At 36.2% G+C, this 15,099-nt stretch overlaps 1 protein-coding gene and 1 long non-coding RNA gene across 4 annotated transcripts in view; both read right to left on the bottom strand.

Annotated features, from left to right (window-relative positions):
* LOC107687621 (myosin-binding protein C, fast-type-like) overlaps nucleotides 1-15,099 on the bottom strand; it is a 34,926-nt gene that overhangs the window by 14,738 nt on the left and 5,089 nt on the right. For 2 of the 3 annotated variants that reach the window (XM_016485020.1, XM_016485019.1), the window contains exons 2-3: nucleotides 4,831-4,866; nucleotides 4,710-4,724 (exon numbers count right to left, since the gene is read on the bottom strand). In XM_016485020.1, the coding sequence (XP_016340506.1) occupies nucleotides 4,710-4,724; nucleotides 4,831-4,866 (51 nt within the window). Of the gene's footprint in view, nucleotides 1-2,194; nucleotides 2,213-4,709; nucleotides 4,725-4,830; nucleotides 4,867-15,099 lie in introns of all 3 variants that reach the window. The other variant, XM_016485018.1, reaches the window with a different exon arrangement.
* LOC107687622 (uncharacterized) lies at nucleotides 7,514-14,908 on the bottom strand. The gene is made up of 3 exons (XR_001634145.1): nucleotides 14,896-14,908; nucleotides 8,239-8,245; nucleotides 7,514-7,583 (listed from the first exon to the last, which is right to left on the bottom strand). It is a non-coding gene; the product is annotated as an uncharacterized LOC107687622 (long non-coding RNA).

Genomic DNA, 15,099 nt, shown 5'->3' on the forward strand with positions numbered 1-15,099 from the left:
CCGCGTAAACATAAAACCATGTCTGCATTTGTGATCGGAGAAATGACAAACAACAAGCGCTGCTCTACACTGCTCAAAACTCGCGTTTGAATCATCAGTGGCAAATTCCTACTATAAAAAACGTACTAACAGTCTGTGGGTCAGAACAGCCGGCATTGTAGTCTACTCTTCCAGGTTCAGGAAACAGTCCTCCATAAAATGGTAGACATGTGGGGGCGTGTTAGAATGAGCCGTTTTAGGTAGGCGTGGTTAACTCTTAACTTTTATAAAGAATATCTCTTTGGATTTGAGATTTTAGTCTTTGCAGCTTTACAGATCTTCTTTATGCACCAAGAGCTTGTAACACTCCAAAGAGAAAGGAAAAATTGAAATCGCATCATATGACTCCTTTAAAACCAATTTTTGCATTCTATTCCATCTCACCTTCAGAATCAGATAACATATCTATAGAAAAAGTCACAGTAAATATGAAACAGACAATATAACAAGCCAAAAGGTGTGTCTTTTTTAAAGACTGCACCGGCTACAAATACTATCTGTGGTGGGATTAGGCCCAGATAATGTCATGCATTTCCATAAAACCAGAGAACAAAAGCTTCACTCTGTTTTATGTTTATGCAAGTTAATTTGATAAACTGAACAAGGATGAAACGTCACAGTGCAATGCATAGTTTGGCTTATATTCAAAATAGTTTTGCATAAGGCTCTCCTATAAATCTTAGAACCACCCATCCTATTTTATGAAGATGATTTACCCAGATACACATAACCCAGATAAGATAGATGTAGAAGTAGTTTAACACTAATGTCAGCCACTAAACATGTACACTGTGAAAATGCTTGTCCAGCTCTGGGTGTCCTAATCTCATGTTGCTAAATGTCCACACTTCAGTGCTGGATCTCATACACAGATCCAGATATTTCCAATGGTAAAACTTTCAGAGGGACAACCACTTCAGAGTATCAGTATACTGCATAACCTTGGTTTCTTAAATGGTCACCGCATTTCTAAAAAGATTCCAATAAGTTCAAATAAAACATGGTTGCAAGACATCAAGGTGATGTCTGTCATGGTAAATAAGTCATAAATGTAATGCCAACCAAATTAGTCTGAATGAAATAGTATTGTATGTATATCAATTATATTTTGTAAAATGGCCAGAGGTTGAAATAAAATATATTTTGGTTTATGCACACCAGCACTCATTGATATATACACAAACTAATAAACAAAGTATATATCCAAATTTTCTCCAGTTAACTTATTTGATCTAAACTACAATTAAAGGGATAGTTTAAGGTGCTGTAAACAATTTTAGTCACTGCTAACCTTTAAGTAATTAGACATGCCTCTTCTTTCCAAAACCAGGAGAAACCAAAGAGTCTTCATAGTCTACAGGGAGATAGCTATTAACTAGCATTTCCAATTCAACTCAATATACAAAGCAAACATCTAATGTATAATAATATACTATTTTATACATTAATTTTGCATGTCAGTCAATGGTGGTAAATTCAATTTGTATTCAGATGGTGGTGTTACATAATTAAAATAAAGTAAAAAATATATATATAAATATTACATGAAAAATAACATTAAAAGGTTTAACTCGCAGGACTAAAATGACTAAAACTGGAAAAAAAACAAAGCTGGATAGAAATATTAAAGAATAATCTACATATTGAAATATTAAAAAATAATAAAAATGTCAAAAGAACATAACATTTTTAATGCTTTCTAGTAATATCTGTCAGGTAATAGGGATTTTTTGAGTGCTTTTTCATTTGCCTAAAATCACTTACAGCACCTGTAAGGGTTAAAATATGACATACTGTTCATCTGGATGCTTTGGCGAAACTTAATTTGAATAGACAGCCGAGACTGTTTTCTATTATAGTGAGTCTCAAAAAATAATATGACCATTAAAAAAGAGAGCACTGTTCAGTGACCAATGAACTAACATGAATGGAAACAGACTTGCTGGCATTCGCCAAAGCAGTCTCAGATTTCAAACCACTTGTTTGCTTGTTGGTCTTGATTTGGCCAGTCAGAACCCCTGTGACAGACCTGCGGACCACCGACAGAGACAGTGACTGACATTTGGTCACATGCACAGTCACAGGAAAGCAACTTGCACATTGACAAATAAGCATACACACACAGCGAGCCAAAAGGAGTGTTTCTTTCCCTTACCGTCGCGGCCCTCATCATCTAAATTTAAAAAAACAATGGAAGCATAATGAGGTTAAGGCAGCACATACAGAGAGACGGGTTAAACACCAACATTATAACAAACTACGTCCCAGTGTTTTGTTTCTGGAAACTAGAGCTGGAGAGAAAGTGTAAACTCACCTGGACAAATAAAAGAATAGCAGCATACCTGTCAAACAATGTCACTCAGCAGTTTTGAATAAACGTGATTTGTTTTGATAGTTATTTGTATAATGCAATGGCATTTACTGTTTAGGGTCACTGTAGGCTGTTAACATAAATTCACAAATCCACAATGAAATGTGAATCCTAAGCACATCTGATGAAAAAGTAAACATGTTGACACCACCTTACACTGTGTACAGGTCTCACCCTTCACCCTAGGTTAGCCAACTCTCCTCCAGAGGGAACGATTTGTACCTCAGTACAGTGTTCATTTTATGACACCAAATTCATAACAACATGAACCAAGAACTGCAAACACGTATGCACATGCCTAGTGTTTACTCTCGTATTGAGCTACATTATCATAATCAAGCTCACAATCAGCTTCAGTGCACGTTGTTCAAAGAAATGCATACATACACCAGTAAATGCATATAAACACACATACAAATATACATTTATAGATTATGCACTTAAAAAGTGGCACTTAAACATCACTGACAAATTTCATTTTGTTTTTCAAGATGAAATAAAAGGTCTTTTTAGAATAGTGTTTACTGCAGTCTCACATTTTGCCATTTAAATGCCAGTAACAGCATCTCCCACTGCAATTGGAAAAAAAATTGCATGTTTTTAAATGCATGCAGCACAGCAATAATAAGTTATCTTCTATATCACAGCATATGCTGGGCTTTTGTTTATAACGCATCTTCGGCAGTGAGTTAAGTAGGCTTTAATGTTATGTAGGCAGAAACAATATACTGTAATTTATGTAAACTGTATTATCTAGACACAGAATAGTAAATAAATATGGTTCTGCATAAATACATAGTTAAATTTAAATTTATTATTGCCGACTGTGCTTCTATTTATAAAAGCAGTTAAGTCAACCTGTCAAGCTACGGTGAGATAAAAGCACAAAGAAGATAAAATTAATGCAAATGGTCTTTAATAAATCCACACAAGGGTAAATCCAGGACAGAACAGACAGGAGCACACATAGGGATGTACTTGACTGGACAAACACAGACTGCACAGACTAGGGCTTATATACATGCGATGACGAGGAAAATGAACAAGACACACCTGAACCAAATGACACAATCAAACATGAGAGAAAACCAGGTCACGGAGCACATGAGGGAAACAGTCCAGGGGTGTGACACAACCATATTATTAAGTCTTTATGCATTATGGCGTTATGATTAATAATTACATTGTTGTTCAACTAAGCAATGCACTGCATATTAGGGGTTGCACCGACTAACCGACTAATCAACTTCAATGCTCTGCCATGACGCTTTAAGCTTGACGTCGACTAGTCGCTGGTCCTATAGAGGGCGCAACAGGATAAGAAATCTTTGAAGGACTTCCACATTTACGCTCCGTTTACAAACAGTTAAAATGACAAATAAATGCATACTCTGAAAGCGCTCCATAAGACATGTGTGATTATATTACTGGATGCTCGAAATTGAACGGGATAATGCACGTTTTAAACAGCTTATTGTACAGGTAAGTTAATCGCCGTTCTAATCTAATGCGCTGCTGCACTGTAACGCACACACATAGGCTACAGACAGTAGCGCGTACAGAATCATTCAACGCGGAAATGTTCTGTGATTTCTCAATAAAATAGCTTAGAAACTGAAAAGTTCAAGCATATATTTCTTAATAACTAAATTCCACAGCTTCACTACTAGTAGAGAGACGCTGCCAGGTAGAATTAATTCACACACGCAATCGCTCTCACTAATGCATTCATATTAATGTAATCTTTACTGTGCTACTTTATCTGTATCTGATTTAGAACGAGCAGAAATCTGAGAGAAATATAACGACCCAAAGACAAAAAAACTGATAAAAAAGCTAGGAGCAATAGCCATGTGGGCAGCGCTGTGTCATATGCCATAGCTGTGCACAAGGTGTTTGTCACAGCTCCAGACGTATTTGTTCATTAATGACGTCATCAGCGACTAGTCGACTTCGACTCGACTTTCATCACATAAAAATCGACTTCAAAAAAAACAGAAGTCGTTCAACCCCTACTGCATATATGTGTCAATATGTAAAAATGCTTTTAGGTTCAATACTAGCTGGTTTCAGGTATGATTCATGTATTTGCTATATTTAAAGATGAAATAGAACAGGTTAAATGAATGTATAGCACAGCTCTCACTTAATCCTAACCCCTTACAGCGCAGACTAACCACCATAACACACACACACACACACAAAGCTAATCTGTAGAAGCAAAGCTACCCCTTGTACCCTTGACAGACTGAATGAAGACAAATGGCGTTCATGACAAGATTCAGAGCAGATGACCCACCTTCGGCAGGCTTATCTGTGAAAAAAAGACATACTGAGAGTGAGTCTGACTGCTTTTAAATGATTAATTTAATCAAACAGATTATAAACATTTAGTAGAGTAAAGAGATACAAGTACAAACCAGCAGGTGGAGCTTCCACCTTCTCTCCCTTGGCACCTGAAACAAATGAAATTCATAATCACAGTATTCAAAAGGGGTCATGTTAAAGTAAACGTCAAAACTGCTATCTCATATTAGTTTTGTTCAGTACTGTGCAAAAGTCCCAGGCCATTAATATTTTCACCAACAAAAAATGGTTTTAAACCAGTTATTTCTTTCTATCTTTAAAGTGTGTCAGTAGGTAATATCAGTTTACATTCCGTTTGGAGTCTGACAACCAGTCCACCTGGAATCACATGAAGAAACAGACAAAATCCAGAAGAACTGTGACAACCTCTCCAAGATGCTTGAAGCATATTTCAACAGCATACCGGCTGTTGTCAGACTCCTTGTGCATACAAAAATATCACTGGATTATTACAATTAATAGCAAAAATAATGTTCAGAAATGTAAACTATACAGTATATACATGTAAATGTAAAATATACAGTATAAACACATATGTAAATCATGAAACTGAGCAGGTAAAGGGTAAAAAATTCTACATGACTCAGAGCAGAATCAGAACAATAAATAAATGTATAAACACTGATTATATATGCACATAACAAAACACTTATGAGATGGCCTAACCTATTTTCAGGGCTGCATGTAAAAAACAAATAATAATAAAATCATTATATGGAGTAAGGCCTGAAAGTATTTTGGAGTGCAGGCATCCAAGCCTCTCCTCTGGTCTACAGTAGGTGTAAACAGCTTTGCTACATCGTACCACCGTCACCTTCCAAGTCGCAATCTTGGCTTCAAATTGACTCTGGACCTGGAAGGAGTGGTCGGACCTTCACTATTTAGTATTAAGGATATGAGACACCGCACCTGGCCTCGGCCCTGAGGGTCAGATTGCGTGATCTGCTTGCATACCGAAGTACCGACACGTCTATTTTTGATTAGGTTTGTCTTTCAGATTGCAATATGTTAATGGGCCTCAGGCACTTCTGGTATATCTCCTTGTCCCAGAGGAGGAGCGGGATGTGGCGATCCAGCAATTTGTAAATGCTTCCCCTGCCTCAGGATCTAAGGAGCTGGCTAAGATGTCCACCCGAAAAAGGACAGAGCAGCGGGTTCATCACACAGCCGAAGGTCACGACTATACACAAACAGGGACCTGTAACAACTCTACTGGGAAATTCTCAAATGCTCTGAGCAGCTCTCACCTTACCCTTGATTAATTGGCCTGGCAGTGTTAATTTGCTTAGCTAAAATGTAGTTAAAAATCTTTGCTGAGGTGTAGGACCCAGTCAGCTTTTCATTAAAATGGCACTGTCCTCTTAAATCCATCGCTGACACCACTGCAATGCTGTGCATGTGGTTTGCTTTGGAAACCAATATAATACTCATGCTCTCGTCTGTTGAGCTCAAGTAAACATCTATTAATCATCTTTTATTTCCTTGGTAAATCAAGACAATATTGCCGGTTAGGAGAAATCTGGTGGTGATTTGAGCATCTAACTCACTCATTTATGTTTCGCAAAAGCAGTATCTTAAAATGTGTCTCAAAGTGTAACTGATGTGATATCATTGTTATCATTTTTAAGCAAAAAAAAGTATATATACTTATAGTTTTTTTTTAAATAAAGCTGAAATAAAATATAAATATTATATAAAACTTAAATGAAAATTAGAAATGTTTCCTTGGCAGATCAATGAAATAAGTTTAAGTATTAAAATTACTACACCTAAAACTGAAAAAAAATAAGAAAAAAAAGCACATAAACAAATTACTGAAACCTTTCATTTAAACAAAAACTGAAAATATAAAAATAAATTCTATTTCAAAATATTATTAAATACTACAGTATATAAATAATAATAAAATAACACTGTGCTATATTGAGACAGATAACTTTTCCTAATGATATTTTTTCTACCTAAATTCTCTAAGGGCTCCTGATCTCCTGCTCAACTCAACTGTTGGCTCTTCTCTGGTTTCCAGTCGTCAGCACTCTCTCCATCTTGCTAGTCTTGGTCCCTGTCACTGTTACACACAGTCACAGTGCTAAACACTAACAGACACTCACTCACACTCAACACAAACACACACGTTCTAAAAGTGTAGGTGAGGTAAGAAGTCAAATGGAGGCCAGTGTAGCCTGAATGCTAGTGCTAAAACACTAATGCAGATGAGATGTACAGTACTGCAGACTTAACCACCTTCACAGCAGCAGCGTTTTGATTGTTAACTAAAACTATTACAATTATTTTGGCAATTAATTTAAGTAAAGTTGAAATAAAATAAAATATAATATTATGAAAAACCTAAAGGCTTTTAGGCTGATAATACACAGGGCAACTTTCTGAGCAATTTTGCCGGGCAACAGAATGGGTAACAATTTTCTATCTGGATAGATCGGTTGTGGGCCCTGTGTCTCACCTGGTTGCCTGTTGATGGCAACATTAACTAAAGTTGCCCGGCAATGTTGCTCAAAAAGTTGCCCTGTGTATCATCAGCCTTAGACTCGGCTCTGAGGGTCAAATTGGGTGATCTGCTTGCATGACGAAGTATTATTGTTAACTAAAACTATTAAAATTATTTTGGTATTTAATTTAAGTAAAATTGAAATTAAATAAAAAATAATATTATGAAAAACCTAAAAACATAAACAAACATTAGAAATGTTGCCTAAAAAAAAAAAAAAAACATGAACACTGACACAGAAGCTAGGATAGGTGTGGTATGTGTTGGGTATGTGTCATTATTACATTATTATTATTACTATTGTTATTACATCATTATTATTATTATTACTTTTATTATTATTGATATTACTCTTGCAGTCATCACAAGGTATTATTGTTATCATCACTATCTTTAGTATTATTATTATTATGCATGCTGCTACTACTTAAATACTACTACTATTATTCAGATTGTCATTGCTGTTTATTTTCATTGCTGTTATTATCATTGCTGTTCTACTGCTGTTTTTGTGTTTTGTGTTCAGCGTATGTTATATGTTTTGCACTCTTAATAAAAAAAAAAAAAAAAGAAATGTTGCCTCGGCCACTAACTCAAATAAGTACGTTTAAGATGAAGTATTAAAAGCTAAAGTAAAATTAAAATTATCTAGCCAAATATATATATATATACACATAACAATGACAAGCACATAAAAATGACTAAAAATAAACTAAAATTAAAAAACTGTATATTCCAAATATTAATGATTTTATAATAGTATATGAATAATATTAAAATAACCCTCTCATTTATATTATTTTTTTTCTCTGAAAGGGACATCCATGGATAAAAATAATATGGAAGCCCTTTTGCAAGCCTCTTTCCTTCTCCTCAAAACAAACAAATAGATAAATAAATAAATTACAACTTTAAAATCACACAGTCTAACAGATTTCTTTGCGATTGTGACTTTATATCTCACAAATTACCTTTTTTATTTTTTTTACACTGAGGGAGTGAGACATGGACTTTCATAGGAAGACAGAAAGAGAGCCAGACAGAGATAATCAGAGATGGACAGAGTTTAATGTGGTCGTGTTAAATTAGCACGGAGCAGACTCGGATATCTAAAAGTACGCTTCATAAACAACATATGAGAAAAGTGTAAACGAGTGGTCTAATGCCCTCTCGTCTCCTATGCCTCTCTCTGTTTCGATAATGTGAATCCATTTCCATAAATACAACATCTACAATTACATATATCTCCATCCTCACATACTCCATATATAGTCTGGAGAATATTTAAATTTTTATGTCGCTATTCATTTCTGTCTGATCCAAACATGGAAGGTCCTACGTTGCTAATCCATGGTTGTTTCAGAGATGCCATCCCCCACTGGCCCCTGGGTCACACAGCTATTCTGAAACCTAGCAAAACAAACCACACGATGCCCTGAAATTGAGAGCAGGCTGAAATCCAGCATCAGCATTTGAAACTATATCGTATTTGTGGCCGTACTCAGAATTTGCTTACTTTAGTTACATTAGCTTACAGCGCTAGTACTCTCTCCTTCCCTTTGCTGACAAATCACTCTCTACTCTGTGTTCCTCTCTCTCTCTCTCTCTCTCTCTCTCTCTCTCTCTCTCTCTCTCTCTCTCTCTCTCTCTCTCTCTCTCTCTCTCTCTCTCTCTCTCTCTCTCTCTCTCTCTCTCTCTCTCTCTCTCTCTCTCTCTCTCTCTCGTCGCTTCCTCACTCTATTTGGCCAACTAACCTCTGTGGAATGTTCACGAAGCTAATCTCTTATGACATTTGCTTCACTACTTCTCTATATCTCTTTCTTCACCAAAGGTAAAAGTCTTTTTTGAGCCAAAAGCCTCCCGACTAATCAAAATACAGATGTGATTGAGGACAATTCAGTTCAGGTTGTCTAAAAACAAACGAGAGAACATGTCATATAATAACACACACAGCTGATTTCAACCATTTTGACAGGCCAATGGAGGAAGATAGACTTTCACAACATTGTCAAGTCTGAAAGCAGGGGCCTCACTCCGAGTGGCCTTGAGTTAACATGTCGATCCTCACCACCCTGCGCTAATGTCGACAAATGCCCTTCGCATATCAGCACATATATGCTTCCAATGCACTACGACTTGTCACGGTGTTATACAAACAAAACCTGAAAGGATGTCTGAGTGTTTAGAGTCAGACTCAAATGTGTTTCAAGTGTGACTAATGCAAAAAAACTGTGATCTCTGCCCTTCGAAAGCGCAGCCTACTGTTATTTATCCTATACGGCCAATCCAATCCCAAATGAATGTTTTAATCTGTCAACAAATTAGGTATGGGCACAAAATGTATGAATAACAGTAACAATTACAATTAAGATAATTGTATACAATATGTAATATATCTTGGTCTGGATCTGGGTCTTGGTTAATGATCTCAAACTTTTCAGCAAGCTAAAAGGAACCAGTGTAGTCAGATTTACGAATGACTCCTTTTAGGGAATCAAAAACAAAGCACAAACAGTGTAGTTCCAGTCACAAGCAAATGACTCTTATGAGTTGATTCTCTTAGTGAATCATTCACAAACTTTCTATACACTTTCTTGGGAGTTTATAACTGAAGTGCCCATAACGTAATAATTGTATTCATTGATTTCTACAACAAATGCAATTTAAAGTTATTTCCGTTAGTATCCACAGCATTAGTTTCTTTTTTTATTATTATAACTGTTAAATTAGTAATTGATCTGCTTATGTACTAGTTTAGAAAGATCCCTACATAATTTCTAACATTACCTGAGAGATCATTTATTATGCCTAAATATCAGTCTCATGACCAGTGTTGGGGAAAGTTACTTTTAAAAGTAATGCATTACAATATTGCGTTACTCCCTAAAAAAGTAACTAATTACGTTACTTAGTTACTTTTTATGGAAAGTAATGCGTTACGTTACTTTTTCGTTACTTTTTAAATCTGGACAGGGCTTGCTTGATTGTTTTTAAAATAAAAAAAGGTATATTTTTGGCAAATATAAAAGCCTTTTCACACCAAACGTGAAATGAATAAGCCTCAGGCTGAAGGGAAAGTAAATTTACATCCATACAGTAGAATGCAGAAGAAATTTCAACACACTTCAGCAATCAATGGTACAGTGCTATGTACTATACTGTACTGTATGTTCCACAAAACTACCATTTTTTGTTACAAAAGGAGCACTAGCCAACTTGCAATACAGTACATGTGATACAGTAATGTGATACGGTACAGTACTGTAGATACAGTCTGGAGTGGAGAGTTGAAGACATACCTGTTTTCCAGTCTGAATGTCCTTATGATGGATGCAACTGTGAACCGGCTTAGATGTGGGTGGACTCTCTGCCCAGCTTCCCTCATTGTCAGGCCATGATTTATCACATGATCCACCAACGTTGCTCTAATATCATCTGAAATATTGTTCCGTGCATAGCCTCTTCGACCATGTCCTACTCCTCTCTCTCTTTGTCTTCCTCTTCCTCTGCCTCTACCTCTTGCGCTCCCTGCCTCCATGCTTGCACAGTTCTCAAAATGGTTCAACTGAGGCCTATTTGTGGTTGGCTGATTGGTGTTCAGTTTTGTAAGTAAGTGTTTTCAGGTGTGTGTCTAAGTGTTTTCAATCACCCAATGTGTTTTGTATTTTGAATAGATGTGTTTTCCCAATGGTACCCGTGAGATTTCATTTATGAACGAAGTGTCTTATGTATGAAATAGTGTGTAGTGTGCAGGAGCAAGTGTGTTGCAGAATTGCAACTGAAGTGCAAAGCAGCGCTTTTGTTTAAGGTATGGTTACACTGTGTTTAAGGTATAGTAACAAAAGCTTCAAGTTTTGTTACTTTGGTCTAAGCATGTGTCTATAGTGTTCAAGCAATAGGCAAAAACTGTAAGATATTTTTGATGAAATCCGAGAGCTTTCTGGCCCTCCATAGACAGTAAAGTAACTGAAATGTTCCTAGGTAAATAGTCCATGTGACATCAGTGATTAAACCATAATTTTACAAAGCTACGAGAATACTTTTTCTGTACAAAGAAAACAAAAATAACAATTTTATTCAACAATTCTTCTCTTCTGCGTCACCATCCTCCACCATTACGGACAGCACCACGATGCATGCGTGTGCATTCCTCTGCTCGTAAACAAGGCGCAGAACATGCATGTTCTACATCAGCAGCAGCATACGCATGTGTCGTGATACTCTTGATAAAGTCATTAAACACAGCCTCCAGAGCAAGGCATCGACGAATAGTAATTTTCTCACCATAGGCCCCGCCCACTGGCGTTCACTTGCTTAACATCTGACACTTGATTATGCTGAATGTGAGTGTTGCGTTGCCGTCAAAAGCAAACAGAAATTACAATCACTGCCGCTATCTTGTCTACTCTGGATACAGTATAGAGATGCACATTCGCTTTCTGACACAGTCCATGTCCTTGAGTCATGACACATGGAGATTAAGAACATTCGTTTTCGAGGTGTTTGGTTTAAACAGCTCGTTCGCATCTTTGTACAGATATTAGAAGAATCTCAGCATAAAGAACAGGTGGATAGTTTATTTTTGATGTGTCCTGGATCGTGTCAGAGGATTGATCAGAGCATTTTGTTTTGTAAACGAGACAAAGTGTCACGGAGAGCTCACAAAGAACATTTGTTGAAAGATGAAGCGGTACTAGATCTGACTGCAGCTGAATCACAATCCAGAAGTAAATGATTTCATAATGCTTTGTCTGGAAATGACACTCATATGCAATAGCGAGGGAGTGTTGATACTGTTTCCTATGCAATGATGTTAGCAAATCATAACAGTGGCCGATTCCTGACAAGCCTTAGAGGACACGCCCCTTAAAAACAGGACGTTTTAGAGAGAGGGTAAGAATCAGGGTTGAAAATAATCATTTGGTTTTTGTTTTTTTGTGCAAAAAAAAAAAAACTTTATTACCATTATAAGTAAACCTCATTGAACATATTAAAATAAAAAAAAATCCATGTCATGACCCCTTTAATGTTAAACCAATCATGTCACATGGACTATTTTAATGATGTCCTTACTACAATTCTGGGCCTTGAACATATCAGTTGTGTTGGTGTCAATGGAGGGTCAGAAAGCTCTCGAATTTCATCAAAAATATCTTAATTTGTGTTCTGAAGATGAACAAAGGTCTTACGGGTTTGGAACGACATGAGGGTGAGTAATTAATGACAGAAATGTCATTTTGGGGTGAACTAAAGGTCTTTGCACACTGAGTCTTTGCACACAAAATTTTCGCACGTTAAAAAATACGTTGTCAATCACGTTTACACACTGCCTCCGAAAATTTCGTCCATCATAAAAAAATTCGGATCAGGTTCTGCGTTTTCGTATCTGTAGCAAGCATTTTGATACGAAAAAAAATAAAAAAATAAAAAGTGCATATGAAAATTTCGGACTCAGTGTGCAAGGACCTGAACCCTTTAATTCTATTATTAACTAGGGTTTTCCTATTGTAAGGAGTTTGTTGAAACTGGCTGCTGGCCCTCACTTCAACTCTGATGCCGAATTAATATAACGAATTCCTTTTAAAATATTTCAATTTCAGGATAAACAGACTCTGATGGAAACAGCCTAGTGATATATGTAGTGTTTCTAAGGATATCACAAAAAAATCCCCTCAGGCTTCATTCAGCTCCTCAGATCCAGATTGAAAGCAGCTATTTTTACAAGCGGGGGTGTGATGGAGTGTCTTTGGCATTAGAAGTATTTGGAGTGGATAGAAGTGCGGGGAGGGTCGGCCGCACATGATGAAGTTTCCCCGTTTTATTAGGATGGAGAGAGTGATTCTTTTGGCAGCGAGAGGAAACACTTAAGAGAAACGCTACAATATCTATCAGTCTCTGCGTGACAGTACTGATGATTTGAGTTATGGAAATAGATCGTAAATATCTCTTTCCTACATACATGAAAAGATGAGGTGGTGAGGATAAAGATGAAGATTGGGGAGATCGTGACGCAGAAACAGTTTGATCACGAACATCTGATCTGAGCATATAAATAAACTGGTTGCTATGGGTCATGCTGTGTATGTAATCACAACCAATATAATTTCTAAGAATAGTTATAATTTTACATGAATTTGTCAAACTGAATATCACTTCAGCTGATTCAATAAAAATATTTACATGAGCTGAAGTTCAAACATGATTTAAAATAAAATATTTAATCAAAATGATTCTCTCTCCCTGTATTTATGAACTAAAGACAGGCTATCATATAAAATAAATGTCAAAAGGTGTGGTTTATGGTGTGATGATGTTGAGATTAATTATGGCCTCTTTACTTCCTGACAGTGATCTCTTTATCTTTTCCACTCTCAGGATAGCACATTGCATTTTTAATAAACCAAGCAAAGTTGTAACTGAACTTGACAGCCAGTGATCATCATGCATTCAGGAAAAGAGCACATTAGACATTTTAACTCATTTTGTTTTTTTATGGGGAGGAACAGAAGTTTTGAGCAAGTTTTTGAGGACGAAGAGATGATAACGATTTTTCACAAATATAAATGTATTCATTTTTTCATCAAATGTAAAGGATCATTTACATTTCTATTTGCTTGACAGAAAATGTTTAAAATATGTATCTAATATATAATGTTCAGTGGAAAAATATAAAATTTAATTAAATTATATGTGCGAAAAATGTCAAATGAATAATATACTTTTAAATAATTAAAAATAAATGTTAAATATAAAAAATTTAAAAAATGTACAAAACTTAAATCATTCAAAATTTTAAAAAATGATAGTAAAAAATGTATTAAAAAATATGGAACAGGACAAGCAATAGTTTGGTCAAATGTCCCGAAACTCTTTCACATTTTTCCCAGGTCAGTGGGCCATCCTTACTGTTGAGTCATGCAAACACTTTAATACTTACACTACTCATGCAATTGAATTATTAAGGATACACGTTTTCTTTTGAAAGTTGCATTAGAAATGTGTTAAATGGGCATGTTGCTTCTACATAAATGGAAATTATTTATACTGTGGGTGCTGAGATTTTGGGCGGTGAAGGAAAGGTTGACGATTTAACAGAGATAAATAGATAGAAATTAGCACAGTGGGTTTGTCGGGGCGCTCGAGGAGATTTACCTTCCTGCCGAGTTTAGTTCAAATCTAATCAAATACTCATGAACCAGCTAATCAAGGTCATTGGATTCTCTTGAATATTTCATGATTCCAGATCTCCAGGAGGAAGACTGAGCAAAACTGGTGTGTGGAATATGCAACAGGGTTTATGAATATACTCATACAACGATATCAGGTCATGCAGTACATATCCCATTACATACGTTAAGTTGGAGGACATATTCTAAAACACACAAAAAGCAAGCGCTCCCACATCTGTGTGTGATCCATCATGAAGGAGATGCATGAAAAGGAGTGCATTGTGATGTTAACGGGTATGAGGTAATGCTACACTACCCCAGCTGGAAATGAGACATTGGATGTTAAGACACCTATCACTGTCACTGTTACTGTATGTGTGTGTGTGTGTGTGTGTGCGTATGTGTCTAAGGGGGGTTGGGGGATGGGATTACTTAGCAACATTTTCAGGTATACAAAACCTCCCTTTGGGGATGTCCAAAGATGCCCTCAGTTTGGAAAAACAATTCATACATAAAATAAAGTTGTATAAACATATGCATCAAATTTTGGGGTCAGGGTTGGTTTTAGTCAGTATCTATCTATCTATCTATCTATCTATCTATCTATCTGTCTATCTATCTATCTATCTATCTATCTATCTATC

Source organism: Sinocyclocheilus anshuiensis, unplaced genomic scaffold (assembly GCF_001515605.1).
Source record: "Sinocyclocheilus anshuiensis isolate Anshui unplaced genomic scaffold, SAMN03320099.WGS_v1.1 scaffold361, whole genome shotgun sequence".
Classification (NCBI taxonomy): Eukaryota; Metazoa; Chordata; class Actinopteri; order Cypriniformes; family Cyprinidae; genus Sinocyclocheilus; species Sinocyclocheilus anshuiensis.